The 23,642-nt window shown below is 38.9% G+C and overlaps 1 protein-coding gene across 2 annotated transcripts in view; it reads left to right on the top strand.

Moving 5' to 3' along the window:
* LOC110955311 (arf-GAP with Rho-GAP domain, ANK repeat and PH domain-containing protein 1) overlaps nt 1-23,642 on the top strand; it is a 68,579-nt gene that overhangs the window by 27,276 nt on the left and 17,661 nt on the right. For both annotated transcript variants that reach the window (XM_051958316.1, XM_051958317.1), the window contains 20 exons: nt 360-448; nt 548-630; nt 1,261-1,407; nt 1,563-1,632; nt 1,724-1,844; nt 2,018-2,202; nt 2,418-2,524; nt 4,970-5,169; nt 5,508-5,593; nt 6,169-6,351; nt 14,019-14,193; nt 15,625-15,759; nt 15,999-16,134; nt 17,376-17,478; nt 18,248-18,440; nt 18,578-18,623; nt 18,922-19,085; nt 21,096-21,308; nt 22,470-22,575; nt 22,669-22,816. In XM_051958316.1, coding sequence (XP_051814276.1) covers nt 360-448; nt 548-630; nt 1,261-1,407; nt 1,563-1,632; nt 1,724-1,844; nt 2,018-2,202; nt 2,418-2,524; nt 4,970-5,169; nt 5,508-5,593; nt 6,169-6,351; nt 14,019-14,193; nt 15,625-15,759; nt 15,999-16,134; nt 17,376-17,478; nt 18,248-18,440; nt 18,578-18,623; nt 18,922-19,085; nt 21,096-21,308; nt 22,470-22,575; nt 22,669-22,816 — 2,690 coding nt within the window. The remainder of the gene's footprint in view (nt 1-359; nt 449-547; nt 631-1,260; nt 1,408-1,562; nt 1,633-1,723; nt 1,845-2,017; nt 2,203-2,417; nt 2,525-4,969; nt 5,170-5,507; nt 5,594-6,168; nt 6,352-14,018; nt 14,194-15,624; nt 15,760-15,998; nt 16,135-17,375; nt 17,479-18,247; nt 18,441-18,577; nt 18,624-18,921; nt 19,086-21,095; nt 21,309-22,469; nt 22,576-22,668; nt 22,817-23,642) is intronic.

Below are 23,642 nucleotides of genomic sequence, written 5' to 3'. Positions count from 1 at the left end.
AGTTAAATATACAAAACCAAATATCACTCTGTGTATTTTGTGTACAAGTAATACATAGCAATAGTAATGCTGTGGTTACAAATAAAAAAGGAGGCCAGTCACTTATGCAAAAGCCATTTTACTAGGTCATTGTGTTGTAAACAAGGAAATTTTTCTCTGCATCTCACTGAAAACTGGAATCTGATTGCTAATACTTCAAGCATCCTGTTTTTGTATAATAGAAATTAAATACATTGTTATCTTTTCTAGTCAGGACATCAGCATGTTTGTATGTTTCCCTTCAAACAAGACCTAACTGTAAGAGCACCTGCAAACAGTGTGCAACTCTATTTGATCTCATCTCCTGCATCCTCTCACAGGATTGAGTTCCATCGATGACAATTCTGATGACTACGAGGATCCAGATTTGTTGTACTCCAGTGTTCATCGCATGAACACATCCGACAGGGTAAGAGCGTGCAGACTCAGTGAGAGTGTTTTCTTCTATTATGTGCTGCATCCTCTTCACCTGCTGTACTATGTGAATGACAGTTGTCTCCTCCCATAGGATATGTCGCTTCCACTACCTGGTCGGCCAAAGAGGCGATACAATTCCTTGTGCAGCGATGATGAGATGTTAGATGATGATGAGTGAGTCATGCAACATACAAACACAAACTTACCACTTACAAAAACACAGATATGCGTATGTGGCCTGGACAGTAAAAGCAAGTAATGGATAACTTGCTTATCCACTGACATTGCTCTCACATTTTTGTTGCTGATATTTTTAAGGTTTTTTGTGTGTTATTTTGAAACAGGCCATTGTGCTTATCTTAAAATACATTATATTCTTCAATAGTCAGTGCTGTACAGCTTTGTAAGTGTAATCTTAGACAATATTGAACTTTTTGGCCAAGCTATTGAATGTGGTCACGAAAGTGGGGGAGAGCTTTCAGTGGTGTGAAAAAGTGAATTCAGAGAAATTTGATCACTTGACAAAATACGGTAGATACAACAATGCCATTTGCCCTTTTTGGAATACAGCATGTATTTCATGCACAAATGATTACATCTCCATGTGCATGTTACTGCTTTTCAGGATTTCTGGAAAAGGCTGTTATGGCAGCTTATATCAAGTCTTTGTAGCTATTTTTAGCTTTAATTTTGAGTAAATAACATTTATGTCTAAATTTTCCTTGTGTATACTTTGATGATGACTTGTAGAAGTAAACATATTTCAGTGTGTATGTGGTTGTATGCTTATTTTTGTGTGTAAAGTCCGGTACTAGGGCAGGATAGGAGCAGCCTGCAAGGCAGTGTCTACTTGCCAGCCACAACCATACTGGCCTCAGCCACTACAGAAGACAGCTCTCAGCTTTCTGCTGTTATTAAGATGGGCTGGCTGGACAAGAATCCACCTCAAGGGTATGAATTATAATACACACACAAGCTGCGGCTCTGCTAAAAACGATAATGAACTGATTTATAGACTTAACGTGGAGCATAAAGCCTTCAAAAATAATAATAATTTTTAAAGATGTTTTTTAAATGTGAGTTCCTGTATCCTTCCTTGTACACAGGGCGCTTTATTACCAGAGACGCTGGGTGAAGCTAGATGTTGACTATCTAAGATACTTTGACAATGACAAGGTAACATCACATACACCACACACTCTATACTAAATGATGGGACATGGAGCTGTGTAACAGTAGCTGTTGCTGTGTATATGGTGTGTTGTAGGAGGTCTATTCTAAGGGGATCATCTCAACAGCATTCATCACTAATGTGACCAGCGTGGGGGAGCTGAAATTTGAGGTTGTCACAAACAACCGAACCTTCATCTTCAGGGCTGAAAGTGAAGGTCTGTTGTTTTTGTCTGAATATATATTTACACACATACATATATTGTGTGTTCTCATTTTATTGTATTATATGCATATTTGACATGTCCTGTCATCTTGGTTCATTTACATTTGTTCATGCATATTTTACTGAACACTTGCTTGTTTATACACATTTGCACGCCCATTCCAGCTGACAGAAACAACTGGGTGACTGTGCTGCAGGACTGCACCAGGGGGCGCCATCGGCGCAGCACCATGAATCCTGGTTCACCACTGACCCCAGACTATCAGGGTTATCTGGAGCTGAGAGGCTTACGCTCTAAACTGTATACTATTGTCGCCTTAGATAAAGTGTTCCTCTACAAAAATATGGACGTAAGACTCCTCATTTTATGACTGTAGAGTAGATTTTGTTGTCATTATTTTGCAAAATACTATATACAAGGTATCTGAGCATGATCAATGTTATCCTTTTTAACTGAAACAGTGAGTTATGTTGAGTGTTTAAAATGCAACTGCTGATCCATAGTGTGTTAAGAAACAGGAAAACATTGTAAAATGATTGACCATTCTCTTTCTTTTTCTTCCAGGACTATCGCATTGGAGTGGGTATTACCTCCATTGAGATGAATGTAGGAAATGTGAAAGACACAGATCGTCGTAGCTTTGATCTCACCACACCTTATCGCATCTTCAGGTACTGTATGTACACACACAGTACGATGTGCGTTGTGTGCGTATCTCCCACAAGCATCACGTGCATAAACTCACTATTACTTCACTCATTTCAGCAAATCAGCAATTTGGTTCATATATTCTCAAAATTGCTTCATTTGCTAAAGCAATTCTTCATTATAAATCAATGGGCAAGTTGGTCATGGTGCTAGGATACAAGATAAATTAGATCATGTTGTTTTACTGAGAACTTGCCCGTCTATGCTCAGAGTCCTCAGCTGGATGTCTTTTAAGAATTTGAAAAGCCGTTTTGTTTGACTGTGTGTGTATGTGTGTTTGTGTGTGACGAAGAGAGGGGGCTGTGTGTGTGCACAAATGCATGTGTTGGATGGTGTGTGGTCTTTTGGCTGACAGTTCACAGCCTGCAGTGCAAGGTCTCAGCTTGACAGGATGGGGAAATGTGAAAAGGCTTGTGTATTTCTGTGGAGTGTTTGATGTGTGTGTGTTTTTACTCTGTGTCTCTGCATGTGTAGTTTTTATGTGCACTGAGTTTACAGTGGGGTCCGAAAGTCAGACTTGGAAATAATCAGAAAGTTACAGGGTTTACAAATATTTGAAAACATGAGACGTTATGATGTAATATGCAAGATTATTCACTATTTTTACATTTTTTTGAAGCAATTTTTATTTTTTGGCATCAGACAACTTAAACTCTAATACTAACATACCAGTTACAGGCCAATATCAGCTAATGGTATTAGTTGACCAATATATCAGTCTGGCTCCAACTGATAATGCTCCTTTATGCAAAACATTTCCTCAAGTTGTACCTTTTCTTTTGAAGCATACATTACGTTGACACTCAGGTTGTTTTGATCTAATTCGGAGGCTTGTTTAAATAAATTAGCATGCAGTCTTTCCTGCGCTGTTTTGAATATGGCTTTGCCTCATGTTTCTAGCTGAAAAGTGTTTGATCAATAGCACTGTTATAGTGGAATACATGGCAATAGAACTAAGGGAAGTTAAATAATTGTTTTATCCAAATACAGGATTTCTTAGTGTCAAATAAGAACAGATACAGAATTTCCTCAGTAAAGAACTGAAAACTGAAATGTACAAAAGTCCTGTCAAAGAAGGCTGTCGGGTAGTGGTCTCTGAGGACAAGTAGTGGCCGCTAAACCACTTCTCAAGAGGTGAAACCAGGCCAATCCCTTGGGGTGAGGTGAGACATAGCAGCATTTCACAGTGGATGTCTGGGAAAAAATCCTATTTGTTTGATTTTATTCACATTTTCACACATCAATGGTAGTAACAGCAGGGTGTTTGTCAGTCGAAGAACAGGAGAGAGAGAGAATGGTACTGATGTGTGTTAAATCCACAATGAAACATGGTGTTGGGAATGTTCAGTTCTGGGGATGTTTTGCTGCTCTGGAGTAGGAAACCTGTACAATTTTGACTTCACACTGACAAAGTGAGACATACTATACTGTCTGCTTTGCATCTCTATGGAGATACTGTGGCAGGATAATGAGTCCAAAGATGTGTCATAGCTGTACAAAAGAACTACTTGCAGACCAAAGAAGACCACAGAGTTCTGACTGCCGTGAACTTACCTGCTCAGTCATTTGACCTGAAACCCATCGCAGATTTTCTGAGACACTTGAAGACTAAGGAAGCTAAGCATATCTGACATGGCCAGAAGCTATTAGGAAGGTTTTTACATTTTAACATCATAACCTGAATTATCAGGGAGTTCATGCAGTGGTGTGCTGCTCTGACTTGTCTCCTATATCTTGTTTGATTTTCTGTGTTGCATGTTTTAACTGTCAAAGCACTTTGTGAACACTGTTCTTAAAGGTGTTATCTAAATAAAGTTATTACTGTTATTATTAAAGAAAAAAGAGTTCAAATAAATACCAAGATACTCATTCTGATAATTTTCAGAGATTCAACATTTCAGGGTAATTGTTGAGCTGATATTATGTTGTATTTTTTTTGAAACTACTGCAAAATAGATGCATTTTCACTCGACTTTTGAATGCCACCGTACATCAGAAGATACTTCAGGAAGGAAATAAAGATGATGTTTTTCTGTGAAGAGTGAGTTTACATTCAGGAAACTCTGAAACTTTGTAGTCATTTTAACAAGTGTGCTTAGGTGTGTTACTGCTTTAAGGGCCAATAGAAACAGAATGTTGCCAGACAGATGAAAAGAGGAAGTAGTCAGACATGAGAGTCTGCGTCAAGCCACAAATTTGTCTGTGTGTGTGCAGGGAGTATGTGTAGTTTCCAGCTTTTGATTCAAGTATATTTAGCAAAACAAGAGCAGAGTAAGAGTCAGTGTCATGTGCACTCCTGGGAACAAGGACGCAGACAATAGCTAGCACCGTCGTTTCTGTGACTTTGTTGGCTGTGACACCACCATGTCAGCTTTAACGCCTGGCAATGTGTTTGTCTATCTCCGCAGTTTCATAGCAGAGTCAGAGCAGCTCAAGGACCAGTGGGTGGATGCCATGCGCAATGCCATAGGTGAGGCGTTGTCCAATAGCGAGGTGGCGGAGAAGATCTGGGCGGAGCCGAGCAACAGTTCCTGTGCTGACTGCGGGGCTTCCAAACCTGAGTGGGCAGCCATCAATTTGTGTGTGGTGGTCTGCAAACGATGTGCAGGTTTGTATGAGTGTGTTTCGATTTGTGTGTATTTCTGTTTAAATGTGTTAGTTTCCTCCGTATCGATGTTTGTTTTTTGTCTATGTGAATAATTTTACCATGTTTTTGAGTGTCTACAGGCTCAAATGTCTTAAAAATGAAAATTACAGAGGATATCTGTTTATTCTGTGTGTACCAAAGATAGCATAAACAACTAAACCAAATATCAACTAATCTGATTTAGATCGTGTGGTGGCAATGGTTACTGCCAACTTGTTGTATAATGCCGAAGTAGTGTTGCATAGTCAGGATATTATTTGTCTTCAAAAATTGTTTATTTGGCTGTGTGTGTGTTTCAGGAGAGCACCGAGGTCTGGGTCCTAGCATTTCAAAAGTTCGGAGTCTTAAGATGGACAGGAAAGTCTGGACAGAGGAGCTTATCCAGGTGCACGCACGCATGCACGGACGCATGCACATCAAAAATTTACCCAAAGATTATATGATATTGAATAGAAAGCATACAATATTATGCAAAAATGAGAAGATGTTGCAACCCGACTTGATGTCGTGCAGGAACATGAATTTATGGCCAATAAATTTAGATGCTTGAATCCTGACTTAGGTACACGACAATTTAGACAATGGTACTAGTTAATTATTTACGCTTGAATTGTTTACTATTCTTTTTTAAGATATTACAGGCTAATAAAATAACCCTGCAGCTAATCTATGTTAAGTGAAGTGTCAAGTGTTGATTCTGCGTCCACGGTTTGGATTCAGTGCTGTGGTTATTTCCAAGGCAGACCTTAGTAGTAGTGTTGTAATGGGCTGCATTATATTGATTCACGCACGTAAGGGTGAAAAGCATCAACAACTTGTTCCTAGTAAATGTGAGTGGTTTGATAAACCTAAAAGTGCGCAATGTACAGTAGATATCATCATAAAATGTAGAACCTCTGCAGACTGGCTTTCTCCTTACTTAATGTTGAAATGCTAATCTTAACCCTACCTGTGCTACAGGTGTTCCTGTTGCTAGGCAACGAGCGGGTGAACAGTTTCTGGGCGGCTAATGTTCCACCAAGTGAAGCCTTAACATCCTCAAGCTGCAGTGACGACAGGCGGCGCTTCATCACCAACAAATACCGCCAAGGCAAATACAGGAAATATCACCCTCTGTATGGAAACCAGAGAGAGCTCAATAATGTAAGATGAACACACTGTTTGGATCATTTGCTTTTGTCTGGGTTACTGTCTTAATTAGATTTAAGTCTGCTGACTGTATTTCATGTGATTTTAGCCATGTAGTGGTCAAGACTACACTGAAAATTTAGTCAAAATATTTTGGCAAAGAAAGGCTTTTGTATACCAAGTAGACTTAGGAGACACTGTCTTCTTAACCAATTACTCTCACTTCCAGGATTTATTTGCTTTCTGAAACCCAATAGAGTTGAGTGTAGCTTACCTGTTGTATTGCTTTATTTCTTTACTTCTTTTACCCCTTTTAAGGTTTTAACATTAATTTTTTTTTCAGGAGCTGTGTGTATGTGTCATAGAGGGTCACAGTCTTAGTTGTGACTGGACTTTACATATTTACAGGCTTATACATGCCATACAGTTATGTTATATGCTCTCTGTTCCAATCATGACTAAGATTTCACGGATTATTCTTGTATTGACTATTTACTCAGACCGACTGGTGGACGAACAACTAAATAGGCTTTTCCTTTGAGACCTGTTTTAAATGCAGAAATAAGTGGCTTCTTTGGTTTATATCCATGTGTACAAGCATAACATTTTGTGAATGGAAAAGATTTATTCTGTTCCATGTTTTAAGCACATTAGGAACATTTGGCATGCTCTTCTTTAAATTCGGAAATAACAAGTGCATTGTCTCACAACTCCTCAGTGACTGACAGTAAAGTAGCCGCTCTACAGTTAACTCTTTCTGTGGTTAACTTTCTACTTCCTCTCCCAGCTGGTTGATTCAGGCAAGCTACATTTGACACTATGGCTCAAGATAGGGCATTTAAGGACTCTGTTTAAACTAATTACAGTTGAAGTGAATAAAATGTTCCTAGATTACAAAAACTGGCTGAATCCCTGATTAAGTCTCACAGCACAGTCTGCCAGTTGCAATAATTTGAAGAACTGTAGTCACAGTAAAATAAACACAGACAGCATAATATTAATGCAGGTTTAAGACTCCTGTGAGTTCCTGTCTTTTTTCACAGCTTAAAAGCTCAGTGGAGACATTATTACTTGTAGACAGCAATTAATTGTCGACAAGCACTCTCAAAATTGACAACCTGAATATCTGCCCTTGTCAGTGACAGAAATTGTTCCCTGCCCCCTCCGAGGAATGATACATTTGGTCAGTTTCAGTCAGAAGTAGGACATTTGGGAACAGCCTGGGAATGTCCAGAGTTGAGGCTTTTATACTGTGCCCTTTCAGTGCTCCATCATGTTTGGTGAATGTCAGTGTTTCAGACTCTGCTGGGTCAGTCGTTAGCTGCTTAACCCACTTACCGCAAACAATGTGCACAGCTCACAGACACACTGACTGTGAGTAAGACACATTTAGCACCTGACTGTGAGCTATGTTCCCCCCCTCAAGCATGCACGCTTTTCAGTCTGTGTACATGAGTGTGTATGTGAGTCACTGTGTTTTGGATGTACAGAGGGAGATAAAGGAAGTTTTGTAGTTAAAAAAAAAATAAAAAATTGTTCAGCTGCTTGCTCTCTTCCATGATGGGTATCTCTTTTTTTCTGATTCTGCTTCATCTCCCTGTTGCTCTTTCAGCTGTCTCTAGAGAACCTGTTTTCTCTGGTTGCTGCTCTACCTGTTTTTCACGGTTACCGTTCAAGATACTTGAAGTTCTTCAGCCTTGCATTGCTTCTATATTTACTGGGTGTGTCTTAAGAAATGGTAAACTCTCCGAATGCATTTGTTGCAAATATGCAGTTGTGTGACAAGGCACTTACAGTAAATGAATGTGTGTGAAAGGGACACAAAAACATGAGTTGGAGTACCAGATGAGCACTTGACTGCTTTGCGCGATATTCTGGTTTTTAGATTTAATCCTGGCTTTTTATCCCTGCTTGGCTTTCCTTTCTTCTTTGTTTTTCCTTTTTTCTGAATGTGACATCATTACTCACTGATTTAACTGGAATGTGCTGTAACTCCGCCTCTCTCTCCCCTCCTCCTCCTCCTGTCCTCATTGTTTGGCTGGGACTGCTGAAGAAAGTTGATCTCTTCACTGCTAGCTCTTTTTCTAAATTGTAAGTTGCTAGTATTATTAACCTTCTGTCTGACTAAACCCTCACAAGCAAGGTGTTTCTACGTGTGTGACTTTGTGGGCCTGTCGTTGTCGAATGACATTCAGAGTGCATTAAAGGAACTGTAAACTTCCAGGTAAGTGAGCTGCTGGAGAAGGTAGTGAAAATATGTTGAGTGTTTTCATGGGTTTGCTCTGTAAAGAATGTGAGTGTGGCTGTGTGTTTTAAAGGGAGTAGGTTAGAGCGAGTGTAGCAGTGTGTGTCACTGCACTTTGGATCTGTGACCGTGTGTGATCCCAGTGCAATTTAGCATACTTGAATGTGATTATGTGGCATAGTTCTGTCTTGAGACTGTAAAGCCTGCTCTATGTTAGTGAGTGCACATTGGAGTTATTGTGAGTCTGTATGTTTTTCACTGTAGTGGGCTGAGATATGTTAACATGCATATTAATGTGCCTGTGTAGGCATGTCTGTGTGCCTTTTTTGTAGTTTTGATTTGCCTAGCTCTTTTTCTCTGTGTGTGTGTGCTTGTTTGTGTATGTGTCCATGTGTTTTGTGTGTATTCAACTCGATAACAAGCTCACCTCTGTTAGTGGGCATCATTGTCTCTCCACATCTCTCACTTTGTCTTGGTTGCCCCTCTCTCTCTTTGTTCTGTCTTTTCTTTTGCACTACAGTTCTGAACTTCACAGCTATTGGTTCCACAGTTTTTTCATTTTTGAAATAGGCTTTATATTGATCTAGCAAAACACAGTGTGCCTGTGCTTCTAAAAACTGTTCAGAATATTTTTTAACATGCAAAAAATCCCACACGTTGCAGGCAAACTCTACTTGGTTTTCTTTTTTAGGGGACATATGATGTATTTTTGTCACCGGCATGTTAAGAATAAAATGACAGCCATGTCTATAGATCTCCCTCCATGGTGTGTTATTGTATTATGCTGTTTTTTTTAAAGCTTTTTCCAGTACTGTTTGGATTGACAAGCCAAAATGTTCGTAATGCCTTGTTGTTAAGTGTTTTCATCTGTTTGTTTGTGAGAGAGGAAAGAAGTGAGCGAGCATAAAAGATGTGTGAAATGTACAGTATGCCACGGAGTTATTTACCAGAGAGAGTCGTTGGTAGTTTGAAAGCATCTCAGCATGAGTGCCAAGTTTCAGTTAGGTATAGTGACCACAAGCAAGATTCATATTGTCATGAGTTGTATTTGCATTTGACAAGAGCTGCATCTGTTTTTTTTTAAAGATAGTTAAAATTGCTTCTCTTTACACAGATCTAATCCAAGTCTTCTTGAGCTTTAAAAGGTTGACTATGTGCTGATAGGATTCAGTATGGTACTGGTATTTATTATAGGAAACTGACAGCTAAAAGGCAGTAGTAAAATCGTTTTATAAGTTTGTTTTTGTACTTTTATAGTTTTGGAAAGTGGCTTCCATAGAGGAAAGCTCCATCTCTCTTAGTCTTTTCTCTAATTCCCTGCTGTCACTCGTTCTTTTGTCTTGTATTTCTTGTTTTTTCCAACTCCTCATTCACACTGTAGGATTTTAAGTGATAAATCCTTTTCATTTCTACAGGGAGATCTCCTTGAGATGGAATCTGCTTTCCTATTTATTTTCCAGTGCTTCCCCCCTCCCCCTTTTTCTGCATCTGTAACTCTGTGTTTTTCCTCCATTTCTCATTCATTCTTTTTTCTCCCCTCCTTCATCTGTCTGGGTTTTCACCTCCACCTCGCTCTCCATCTCCCTCTGTAAACTGTCCCTGGTGAGGTCATGATGGAACATATGTGAATAGCTCTTTCTCATCTGGAATTAATACATGAGCATACATAGGTGTGGGTGTAGTTTTAGCTGGAAATTCAGTATATATACTAAAATCTACAAAGCAGAAGTGACCACATTTGTTTGTGTTTGTGCGCCTGTTGATACATGTAGGTTGGGTTTCTAGCCAAGTACAATCAGTCTCTGATTATTGTGCCTGACTGAAGTGCTTTCATCTTTTTTTCCACAATATTTTTGTTTCTTGTGTTTCTCTCGTCTCTTTCTTTTCCTCCAATTCTGGCCCATATAACAGCAGAGGCCAGATGGAGGCCTGCGATTTTAGACACACCCAGATAAAATCTCCCTCTGTCTCTCTCTGTCTCTTTCTCTCTCTTGGGAAATTGGGAAAGATTCTTGAATTCCCTTCCCTTCCCTTCTCTTCTCTGTGCGAGTGTTATTACATTACTCCCTCCTTCATAGGCAGCAGATGTTGTAGGGTGAGGTTTTCAAACATTCACACAACCCATTTCCTCATTGTGCTTTGTTTCGATTGGTTCACTGCTCTTGGTCAGAAGGAATTATGTACATTAGTGTACACTGACCTATGTACAGTACAGCATAGCTTTCACATGTATGTCCATATGGAGCAGAGGGCTGGTTTTGTTCTGTCAAATTACAGTATCATGATATGGCTTGGCCTGTAGCAGGATGACAAATAGCCTGCAGTGACTGATCTGAAGTATTAATTTTTCTGGCTCATAGATTCAGCCAGTACAGCTTGTTGATGTGGAAAAAATAGATTTTAACAAAATCGGCAGCCATCTCTCACTTTCAGTCATCTAGAGCGGGGCAAACCCATGTTTTTATTTGCAGTGTGTAGTTTTCTCAAATTTCAGGTTGTATAAATGTTTATGACACAAACTCAATGAAAAACCTAATAGACAATATATGTTGGTGGGAAAAGAGTTTTGGTTCAGAAAAGTGAATTATTTTAAAAATACAAACAAGAATCTACAGACAGAGATTGGCATAATGCAGGAGACCTCCAGTAAGATTTTTTCTTGGTGAAGTAAAAGAAAAAACAGAGCACCACATTGAAGCAAATGAAGGCAAAGACAGAAAATGTCAATCACACCCAGTTCAGTGCCCAGCACTTATTTAGCATATGGTATTCTACCCATCCAGTTTTCCAAGATGGTGCTGTAAACATACTTTCACTGTATTTTTCCTACTCTTCCTTCAAGTTGTCAGTGTCGAGACTGAATTAAATCTTTTCAACTCTTACCTTCATCCGTCCGACTGTTCACCACCACATTTGCTGAACTTGTTTTCCCTATTCAACTCTGGTTACTAATGGTGCTCATTTACTTAGCCTGCTTCTGTTCCAATGTTTCGTTTGAGAAAATTGTGCATTTTCCACGTTCCATTATCTTTCAATGATGTCTAAATGTCTAGCATTTGCAACTCTAACAAATACAAAACACAGATATGTTCCTTTGTCATGCATGCATAATGTCACAAGTCTGTCTTTAAAACTAGTCAGTTTAATGTTGGCATGCTATAAACTTTAGAATTTATTTTGTGAATCATTATTCAAGACATTCTTAATAGTGGCTCCTTGTGAATTTGACAATAGGAGCATTGCAGGAAATCAAATAATGTCTATTTCAGTATCAACCTTCCAACTGGTTGTATTAATTTACTGTCTTTTTCTTTCGCTCTTGGCCTGTGTCTCCATTCTTGTACAGTCTAGTTCGCTGGCATTTTAGACAGAAACTGTAACTATACATAAAATGCCATCCTTGATATTTACTTCATAAATTAACAAAAAAAGCTGCTGTCAATCACTGCAGACCAGGGAAGGCACGTATAAACCTAGAGGGCAGTGTGAAAAAGCATCGATTCCCAAGCAGTATGTACCAGCTCTGTCGTGGCTCTCATGTGATCCATATTATGAGAGTGTTCATGTGGATGTGCTTCTCTCCAGATGGCTGACCGCATCTTTTTGTTCAGATGTTTTTGATGGTGTGTGAGAGAGCAAAATGCAGTTTGTCACTATGTCTTTTGGGCGTGTGTGGTGGTGTCTTGTGCAATTTTAATCTTTGTTAATTGTTTTGTTTGTCTGCATGTGTGTGTGGAGGCTCAATAGTGCTTAAATTGAGGAGGGGCTCTGTCTGTATGTGTGACAGAGCACTGTGGAATTTCACAATCGGACCCAAAAGAGCTTATTGGTTTTAACAGAAGGCAGGCTTGTGTGTGTGTACATTTGTGTAAGTCTGAACTGAGTTCTTTGGGTGTTCCTTTTTCCACTTCCCCCACCTTCTATGTTCCTGTTTTATTTCAAGGTACAACAGTCTAAAGATATAACTTTAGTTTTATCTTTTGGGTTGTTTTTGTCATCATCTAGTTATAAACCAAACCGTCTCTGAATGTTGAATAAAATGATCTACTTTTAGAAACTAAAATAGTACTGTGTGCAATGTTAAGTTTTGACATTGGTGTTTCTTTATTTTGAGTTTTCTAAAAATCTATTCAGAATTTTCCCACCGACTCTCTGAATAACTCCATCTTAACTTTGGTTTTTGGTTGCTTGGCTTCATGTTGGACATTCAAAGTATGGAATGGAAATATTTAGATTACTCAATAGTTGCATCAGCAAGCCCCAAATAATCCTCAGTTACATGGCAGTTACTCAATTATGAATCAATTTAGCAATAATTATGCAGCCATACATAGAGAGCAGTAAAAGCTTCTCAGCCCAGTTAGCTTTAATTGTGCTTCTGGATAGGGGTCATTTCATCAATTCTAAACTAAAATCGGGATTTGTAGACTAAACTTATTTATTTTTCCAGACTGTGTTTGCCATGTCGTGGACTTTGAGAGCAGTCAGTGATTGTGCAACTCATAAACACTTGGTAGCACTTTGCTAGTAGTTTTATCATAATAATCCCCTCCGGAGATGCAATAAATCCCAAAATAATTACTTGAGGTCTTTTACTGACAGTCCAGTTTATGTTTTTCAAAAGAAAAGAACACAGAAGATGCCTCATTAGTTTGAAAGAGTGATTCAGTGTTGACAGGTGCCTGGATTAAGTGCAGCAGTCAGACAGTTCATTGTACTTTTGGTGGTTCTTCATCAGGAGAGGAGCTGCTGCAGATTTTAAATTATGTCTACTCAGAGACACACACACTGCTCTCTCTATTTGGGTTGTAATCATTTGAGCTGCTTAGTGTAAAATGTGTCAATTTATGATTTGTTTGCATCATCCTTAAACAGTTTTACATTTTCTCCTTTGCGCTCGTACGTGGATGCCTGCCCTGCACACCCTCCTTTTCCCTCTTCACCGTGTTTCCTTGAGTCATTCTTCTACTCTTTCCTTCTTGTGCCTTACTTTGATTTTTCACACCCTCATCCCTCCTTCCTTACTGGCTTTCATAGTATTACAAAGGTACTACAAATGCCATGAAATAGTACTTTTTAAAAAATGTTTGCATCTCTTTATTTGCTTCTTTTATCAGATTCTCAGGCTTTATAGTATCTTTGTTGGTATACATTTCATTGTTGTTCATGTTCATATTTTCTAGATTATGCACAACTTAATATGCTAAGTAGACACGCATGTGTTGTAATTATGTGACTCTCCTACGGTATCCAGAATGCAGTTGTATGTATATTTCCATGGTACACAAATGGCATGTTTACTGCAGTAATATATTGTAATGATTTCAGTTCAGTACTGGCATTCAGTATACTGGTAGCCTGGAGGCATTTCTGTACATGTGCATTTATTCATGCATTTCCTTGTGTTTTTTTTTTCTTCCTCCCCTTTTCTGTCCAGGCTCTATGCATAAACGTGCAGTGCAGTGATGTGCTGGAGACATTAAGCCTGATTTTCTGTGGTGCAAATGTGAATTGTTCAACTGGTATGGCAAGTTGTCCCTCCCCTCTCTCACTGGCCAATGCACACTCACAACTCTTGCAGGCGGAGTTGATTAGCCATAATCTCAACACAGGTACAGTATCTGCATGCATACGATCACAATGCACCTTTTGTTTATAATGATGCTCACATTAGAGTTGCATAGGATTCTGAGAAATTGATCATGACAAGCACAATAATAAAAAATAAGTGTACAAAACATAAAACTGTTATTATTAAGTGCTTTTCAAAGCAGTCATGAGAGAAAAAGAACCAAATATAAATGCACTTGCATTCCCACTAATGAATAATTTAAAAGCAGTTGAAAATGAATCAATAATTAAATATAAAAAGAAAGACGCAATTAAGTCCTTCATAAGCACCCCTAAAGATGATAGTGGGCTTGTAAGTCTGAGATTTTTTTCAGTCAGGTCACTCAATAATTGTGGTTCCCTGACAGAACAAGCTCTGTCACAACAGCCAGAATGTTCTTCTCTGAGGACCAAGGATGCATGTGGGTTCTTTAAAGGAGAGCAATTCAGCGACGTATTCTAGAGCCAGGCTGTGAAGTGCTCTAAATGTAACGAGGAGAACCTTGCATTATCAATTCTAAAACCAACTGGTAGTCAGTTTAAGGACTTTAAAAGACGAGTAATATCACCTCTGTTTTGCTCAGCGTTAGACGTGTAGCTGCTTTTGTAAATTTGAAATTTGTGAATTAATTTTTGATTTATTTCCGTTGTGAGACCACAACATTAGTCAGATTGTGAGAAAATAAAAACCTATATGATGAATTCAGAGTCTGTAGAGCTTAAAATTGAAATTAAAATTCTGTGTTCGTGAGATGGTAAAATCTTTGCTAACATGTCTTGAAGTTGAGGTAAGACTACAGCATTATGTCGAGGTTGAACAGGAGGCTTAAAGCGGCTATAAAACTAATGTAATAAAAATGTTTTTAATGTTGATGGTAAAACATTGTGACCATGTTAAAGAGGTTTTTCATGGTGTTGAATCCCACAACCAAACACAAGAAACCGTCTCCTACTGTCTCCATTAGAGACAAAAAACATCCTCTGTTAGACAAGTAACAGGTCAACTTCTACAAGACTTTCCCAGATATACCAACCCAGAGCTGGAGTTTTTTTAGTTATTATGCTTTGGCCAACTGTGTCACATGCTAAAGACAAATACAGAAATTTAAAATGAAGCAGGAATTTTTGTCTGCAGTCCTCAAAGATCATTTTAACCCTAGTAAGTGCTGTCTTAGTGATGTGGTACTGTCTAAAGCTTGGCTGGCTATTCAGAAAATGTCAATAAATTTGTTTTAGAGCAATTTACTTAAAGAAGTCAGGTAGAAATGATTATGACGAGGGACACTGAGGCTGCACAATCTCGTTTTATCTTACAATTATCTTGTCATTGCAAAGCTTAAAATGTGAAAACGCGTATCACTGGAAGAATAACAATGACTAGTAGCTCTTGTACAAGAAAATTATGGACTGCTTTATTTTTTTTTTCCCTGTAGAGCTACCACGATCAGAAGTGAGTGAAGCTATGGATCCAGTATCTTACCAACCTCCGCCTTGTGTGTCTCACAATGGCTTCCTGTTCAAAACTGCATCCATGGCTCGGGCTGTCACAGAGCGCAAGGCCAAGGAGGGTATGCATGAACACTGCCACACTAACAATAACTAAATATGTACACTACTCCACACAGCGATACAGAACAGTCATAATGGAGCCACTATTTTTTTTGTTGTTGTAAAGTTACATAGTACTGTGCTAGCTATTAGCAGCACAATATGTTAAACATACAAAATTCCTGTACCATACCTATAGATGGCATTGCCATTATTGTGAATATTATGTGTAGTAATATTTATTTGTCGATTCGTATAGAGTTCAGTCGTCGCTGGTGCACGCTAAATGATGGCACCTTCAGCTACTATGAAAGTGACAGGAACTCAAACCCGAATGGAGCTCTAAAGTCTTCAGAGATAGTCTGCTTGGCTGTCGACTCACCTGAGAAACATGGGTATATACACGCGCTCATCTCCGTTTCACACACATTTTACTGACTTTCTTCATATCTATTATTATAAAGTGCAGCATAGTTGAAACTAAATACCAAGTTGTAGCCTGTGGCCTACGGATACGGCATTTTACCTTACTATAAATATTAATGAGACAGACATGAATATTAATGAGCCGGCTGATGAACGCGCTTTGTGATTGGCTGGTAATCCGACGTACATAAATTAATGAGCCGGTTTGGTAATCCGAGTGATGAAGGCGCTTCCGTGATTCGAGGTGAATCTGCGTGCCGAGCCAGTCATGTCAGTCATCTGCTGTTCTCTTTTCTATCATGCATAATGTCTTATAAATATCATTATCTAACTTTTTCACGGACAGCGATTTGGGGGTTGAAATCAGCACTACTATTAAATATAGCAAAACTTTTTATTCACGTGACCCTGTTCTAATAAAGCACAAACAGCAAACAAAACAAATGGCAGAACTAACAGCCAGCAAACTACAAGTATTTTTTTACCTTCAAAAGTAGCGACAGACTATTACATATTAACAACCTAAACAAAACCCTGACGTATTTTCTGCGTCTGTCAACACAGACACTGCACGTCAGTCACTTTAATGTTAGCGGACTCTGTTGAATGGCTAATTTACATAACCACAAACAAATCTCACAATATCACAGTAAATCGAGTTTGTGTTTTTTTTTAAATTCATGCCGAATTAAAGAGCTGGTTCTCACCATTCACGAGTGTTTGTTTCATATTCGACATCCTTAACTTTATCTTGTAAATTAGCGTCCGAAATTAAATGGGAACATTTGCAATGGAGTTCATCAGCCGCTTCCACCACTGAACGCGGTAAACTAATTAATAGGAACTGGACTTCAAACAATTTAGACACGGCGTCTAAAAGCGTAAAAACTGCAATGTCTAAAGTGTGAGAGGAGACGGTGTATTTTTGGTTAAATTATACAATGTTCGCCGTCAAAGTCATTCATATAAACTGCCTGTAATGTGCAGCAAATAGTAGTTAACCGGCGCCAGCTCTTCAGTGACCTTAATGGGTCCGTACCTCTAATACAGATGCTACGGGTACGGGTCCGTACCTGTAGCATCAACCTTATACAAACCACAAGTCTTGTTGCATGAACACAGATTTATCATTTCTTTCTCTTTCTTTCACTACTGTATGCACTTTTTTTTGTTATTTTGACTTCGTTGTAACCTCTCTTTCCAACCCCAGGTATGACTGTACCTTTGAACTCTACTCTGAGTCAGAGCGTCTTTATCTATTCGGCACAGATGACGCAGACAGCCACAAGCAATGGGTCAAGTCTATTGCCAAGGTAGTTACTAAATATGTATACAACAGTTTTTTTCTACTTTCTCAACAGGCGGCTCATTGCAGAGGGAAGATTTGATGTTTAGTTGCTAGTAATTGTTCATCATTATTAGTGAAACTGGAGAGCTCTGATACATAAAAGGTTTGTAAAAGCATAGTCCCAGCTATGCTGCGATTAAGAATCCTGTCAGAACAGGACTAGCTACTGCTAACTTGTTTCCTCTGCCTTATTTTCTCTAAGCACAGCACTCTTTACCACTGATGTAATTGTCAGCTGCATGATGGTTTTAAATGAAGCAACTGTTGCTTTGACCTTTTGTGTTGAACAGCTGAGTGTCAGTATACTTTTTGCTTCATACTGTAATAGATACAGCAACGTTTGTACACTCAAGATTCTGCAGTTTGCTGTAAAAACAATTACATGTGTCTGCACTATGCCCAAGGTCACCTTTGAAATAGTATGGCCAATGCTGGACTGTGTCTTTCCAGAGTTGGCTGAATGAAGACCAATTGCTGCTATTGGCTGTTTCTGTTTATTTGAGCATCATAAGAAACATGACTGACCATGTGGTAGATGGACAGGTCATTTGTGGCTCCTGAATATCTAGTCATTGAACAGGTTGCTGCACAGTGACTGACCACACTGCTGTATGCCACACAAACATTCTCATATGTTTCAGTTTTGCACGCAATAAAATGGATAAACCATCATCAACCATCACTGATCAATGTATAATGTATTACAAAGTACCGATGATGCCTTTTCTTTGTAGAACTTTATCCCGGCCACTGCAGAGCCTTTACTGAGATTGAATTTCGAACGGATTGGGCGGCTGAAGTGTAAAGACGGCTTGAACCTTCAGACTTCCAAGGTTGGATGGTTTGCTCTGGTGGGCTCCACACTTCATGCCTATGTGGAGGGTAGCAAGGGCGAGGAGATCCACCTCCGGAAACTCAATGAACTCTGTGAGTGAGACATGTACACACAAATAAATGGATATAACCACCAATGCCATTTTTGCTATATACATGTACATATACATAGTGAAATTATGAAAGTATTCACAGCAGAATAGTCATTACTCTGAATTTGTCTTTTACAGCGATTCAACAAGACAATGAAGTTCTGGTTCTGGTGGAGAGAGGCAGGTGAGTAAGAAGAGTAGCTGCAGATTGCTTGTTGTATTACTAAAGATGAACAGTAAATGTTTCTACGTTTGACTTCACAATCTGTCCTACAGTCTAAAACCATTTAAAGATTAATTAAGCTGCTTGTTTTTCAAACTGAATTCTGCTTGTGTAACATTTCATCCTAAATGTAAAGCATGAAGAATCGTTTTTCCTCACATGCTGCCCTGCTCATTTACATTCTGTTCTTGGCTCCTTGACTGTTATTGTCTCTCCTTAATGGTTCCCCTCTCCCTCTGCCCCATTTCTTTTTATTTAGAACTCTGTACATAGAGGGAGAGAGGAAGCTGGATTTTTCTGGCTGGTGTGGGGCCATCCAGGCGGCAGCAGGGAGCGGAGGAGACACGCTAAGCCAGCAGCAGCTCACAGAGACCGACATACCTGTCATAGTGCACAGCTGCATAGGCTACATCACACAGTGCGGTGAGAGACATTTAGAGATGGACACAAACAGCAAACTTACATTTTGGAAATTAACTTTATGAAACTCAAGTTTGCTCGTACCTTAACTATTCAGTACTTTTTGGGGCCACTGTAAGCCTGAATTTACATGATAGGAGAAATTTCACACAGTCTGCATTCCTGTATGCTATTGTGGTCTTGCTGTTTCTGTTTGCACACTTGGCACGGTCTGTGTGTTTGTGTACTCATGTGACGATAATAGCAGGAGTTTTGGCTCTGGAAAAGACCAACGGACCACAAGACAACAAAACAACTCTGTTCCACCTCCATTTCTGCATTTGCTCCCTCCTTGGTGCTTTTCTTTCCCTCTATTCGGTGTTTTCTTCTTTTTCTCACTTATCATTCTTCCTCCCACACTTCACCAGCTGACCTTATTTCACTCCAATCAGTGCAGAACTCCCCTCGCCTTCATGTGCTGGTAGTGGTCAATTAACATAGCACAACAACTTATGTAATCATCCTTTGAGATGTGATCAAGAGCTTTGTTTTTGTTTGTGTTTTTCAAACCTTATGTTGCTACATGTTACAAGAAAACAACATTATCTGTGTTTCTTATTACCACTACTTTTTTTACTTTTAGTCCCAGGAACCTTCTTCAAGGAACATAAGGTTCCTTTGGACTGCTTGTTGTATGTGTTAATCTGCTGACTAAATGATCATTTTTGCATACAGTTAGAACAACAAACTGTTACAGTTCAGTAAGCAGCGATAATGCAGAGGACTATACAACAACGACACATGAAACAAGGGAAAGACAAAACTTCGACAGCACTGAGAATGAAGAACATTCAAGTGGTGCTGTTAATCGTAATTTACTGCTTGGCAAATACGCTCATTGAGTCAACACTGGAAAAAAGATGAGCAATACTGTATTGGTAAAGCACATATAAAACACCCAAGATTAGTTGCACTCAAAGTCAGCAACAGGGTTTTATGAGCCATTTCAGCCACTGACTGCAAGATGATTGAGATGGATTCAGTGAAACAGAATGCTTTGATACTCAATTAATCAGAAATGGTCAGTGCTGTAGCCCCACCACTGAAGCTCCTGAACATTCAGAAAGTACTACTCTTTTACCAAGAACTTTTTTGAAGCAAAATAATGTTAGTGTGTATCAACTGAGTTAAAAGTGCTGTTCTGCTTACTTATAAATGTTGAATGTTTTCTCGGATTAATCATTGGCTTATGCAGACCTGTTTACACATTTTTAGGCTTTGTTTGAAAATGAGCAGCATCTGATGCTGGTATTTGAATCATGTGTGTGTTGACTTCGTAGAGTCAAGCAGCCAGTAAAACAGTCTCAGTTAAAAAGTTGGACATGTCTCTGGTTGAAACAGTCAGTGCGACTATAGAAGCTAAAAGAAGAACAAGACAAAAGACGGCAAATATGGTGGGAGGTTTTTAATTACCACAAGCCCTCTCGTGGGCATAATTTGCTCTGAGCAGTTCGAATAATACATACTGTTCACACCCATTGCTTTAATTAATTTTCACACAGCGTAGAATACTGCAACTGCACCACATTGCTCTCTGTGGGTTAACACTTCTAAGCATGTTGTTCTTCTGGGCCTGACATCCAATCATAATGTGTTTGCTATGTTTTTCTTCAGCTGTCAGTTGACTGACTGGTGATAGATAACAAATTCTTTGGCATCACTGGTTGATACATAGTTAAAAGTACTGCATGTTTGAGAGTTTTCCCCTTAGAGATCATCACTTGTATTAATTTGAAATGTTGAGCCTTTGAAAAAAACATTGCTTGAAGTTTTCTCCTTTGTTAAGGTGAAACCCTCTTAAGTTCACACTTTATGCAGTAGTTTTTGAAGTCCTATAAGATCAATGGGCAATATTTAGTTTATACTAAGCCGCTGTATCTGTATGTGTAAGTTGAAATATGAAAATCTAGTGGAGGAACAAGTGGTCTTTATCGAACAGTGATGTTACAGTATGTCCATTGTTTGTGTCTTCAGGTTTGACATCAGAAGGAATTTATCGTAAGAGTGGTGTAAACTCCCGTGTGGCAGCTTTGTGTGAGAGATTCCGTCGTGATGCCCGTAGTCTTCGTTTAAAGGAAGGAGAGCATCAGGTGGATGACGTCTCCAACACACTCAAGCGCTTCTTCAGGGAGCTAGGAGAGGGACTGTTCACATCAGAGGACGCCAGCAACTGGCTCAGTGCTACTGGTAAGATTCACATGACCGTTCATCTGAGTAAAGGCACACTATAAGTAGTTAGTATGAGGTTTGGAGCTACTCTACCGTATTTGTTGCTGAGACAATACAATGCAGCTAAATAAAGTGGAAAATATTTTTCAGGATAATCTGCCGACCTTGCTGTGGACCTTTTCTACAGTATAGGGGCTATTTTTAACTAAAGAAGTAGTCCTATCCCACTTGAATTGTATTATCGTGCAGTAGCCACAGTGACTTTTCTTTCAAAACCTAACACAGTTAGGAGAGAAATCAACCTGTATGCAATCAGTGCCACCAAAAGTAGACAGATCTAAAAAAAAACAGGGCACAAATCATTTTAAAAAACTAAAGCTGTATTTCTTTGTTTAGTTTATTTTACATTTTGTCCACAGGTGTTACAAACACAGTTAAAATAGTGGCTATACGTACTGTAGATATTTTAGCTCCTTCGTAGTTATTTCCTGTCTGCACTGTGTAAACATGCACAGACTGCAGTTCAGCCGAGTTCAACTGAAAAGTCCCTCAAGTTTTGTCGTGCGTCTGTTAGTCACAACTGAGTCAGTCACTAACTGCTTCATAGCTGCACCAATGAATAGTTTTTTTGTACAAATGACTTTTTTAAAAACTTTTTGAACTATTGTGATTTTAAGCTTGGATTAAGTAAGTTTTTCTGAAGAAACTGGAAGTCGCATGTGATGAGTTCAAAGACCATTGAAAAGTCGAAAATTCAACAAATTTCCCTGCTTTAACAATTTGAGCTTGAATAAATGCTGTCATTTTGGTGATTTTAAGAAAACCTTTTAAACCCACTAGTGTGTTTTAGGGTTCAGATGGTTAAACAAAACACCTGAAAAATGTTTACCATTTTCTTTATGTACATCTGAACTTGTGTGCTTACCAGTCTTGGGAAAATATGGACTTTGTTACAGAGCTCTGCAGTATATGTTCATCTGGAGTTTGCTGCCATGTTTGTATTTGTGTATCTGTACCCTAATTTTCATTCATCAGTCCTTCACCATCTTTTCCCCTCTTTTGATCTTTTAATGTCTCATGCTACGCTTTTTGTTTTTCCCACTACACTCCCTAACTCTGTTTTATATCCTCTGTGTAAATAATTCTCTTTTCCTTCATTTTCTTTGTCTTATACTGCAGCCATTCAGGACGAAAGTGGGAAAATCTCCCAGTACCAGCTCCTGTTGAACAGACTGCCTCGTGTCAACAAGGCTACACTACAAGCCCTTATCAACCACCTGTATTGGTGAGGAAAAGACACACAATGACTTGCATCCTCTTTCTGTATTTGTATTTCTGTGGCCATACCAGTGTGTGTTTTCCTCTGTGTGTGTTTCAGTGTGCAGCGGTTTTCTGAGCTAAACCAGATGAACCTCCACAATCTGGCCATAGTGTTCGGTCCCACATTGTTCCAGACTGATGGAAAGGACTACACTGCTGGCCGTGCCATAGAGGACCTCATACAGCACTACATACTCATCTTTGAGGTAAGACTCAGTGTTACACAAAGGGATGATCAGAGAAGGCAAACTTGTTTCTCCAGGGTGTTTTTTTTGTCTGTTTTAATCTTACATCACATCAGGAAATGGCAAGCACTACACACAGAGCACACACAAAATGTTGAGATGTCAAGGAACATGCCATTTTATTATACTTGGTGCAAGATCAAGTTCCAAAAAAATGCTGAAAATAAACTTTAAGAAACAGATCATTCCCTTTGTTTCTCGAAATGTTTACATACACTACCAGTCAAAAGTTTGGACGCATCTTCTCATTCAATGCTTTTTATTTATTTGTATTATTTTCTACGTTGTAGACTAATACTGAAGATTAACACTTTTTTGTTTACAACATAATTCCATATGTTTTCTTTTATAGTTTCAGCTTCAGTATTAGTCTACAATACAATAATTAAATACAAAATGCTGAATGAGAAGGTGTGTCCAAACTTTTGGCTGGTAGTGTATATACACTGCTCAAAAAATTAAAGGAGCACTTTTTAATCTAAGTATTCCATCAAATCAGTGAAACATGTGGGATACTGATCTGGTCAAACAAGTAACCGAGGGGCTTTTTAGTCAGTTTCACCTGCTTTGGTGTTCATAAAATTAACAACAGATGCTCTAGAGGGGTAACAATGAGACAACCCCCAAAACAGGAATGAGTTAACAGGTGAAGGCCACTGACATTTTTTTCCTTCCTAATGTTTTCTGACTGTTTTTCACTAGTTTGGCATTTGGCTAGGGTAAGTGTCACTACTGGTAGCATGAGGCGATACCTGGACCCTACAGAGGTTCCACAAACAGTCCAACT

Source organism: Acanthochromis polyacanthus, chromosome 13 (genome assembly GCF_021347895.1).
Source record: "Acanthochromis polyacanthus isolate Apoly-LR-REF ecotype Palm Island chromosome 13, KAUST_Apoly_ChrSc, whole genome shotgun sequence".
In the NCBI taxonomy this organism is placed as follows: Eukaryota; Metazoa; Chordata; class Actinopteri; family Pomacentridae; genus Acanthochromis; species Acanthochromis polyacanthus.
The sequence above is the reverse complement of the archived record's forward strand: the minus strand, read 5'-3'. Positions and strand labels throughout refer to the sequence as shown.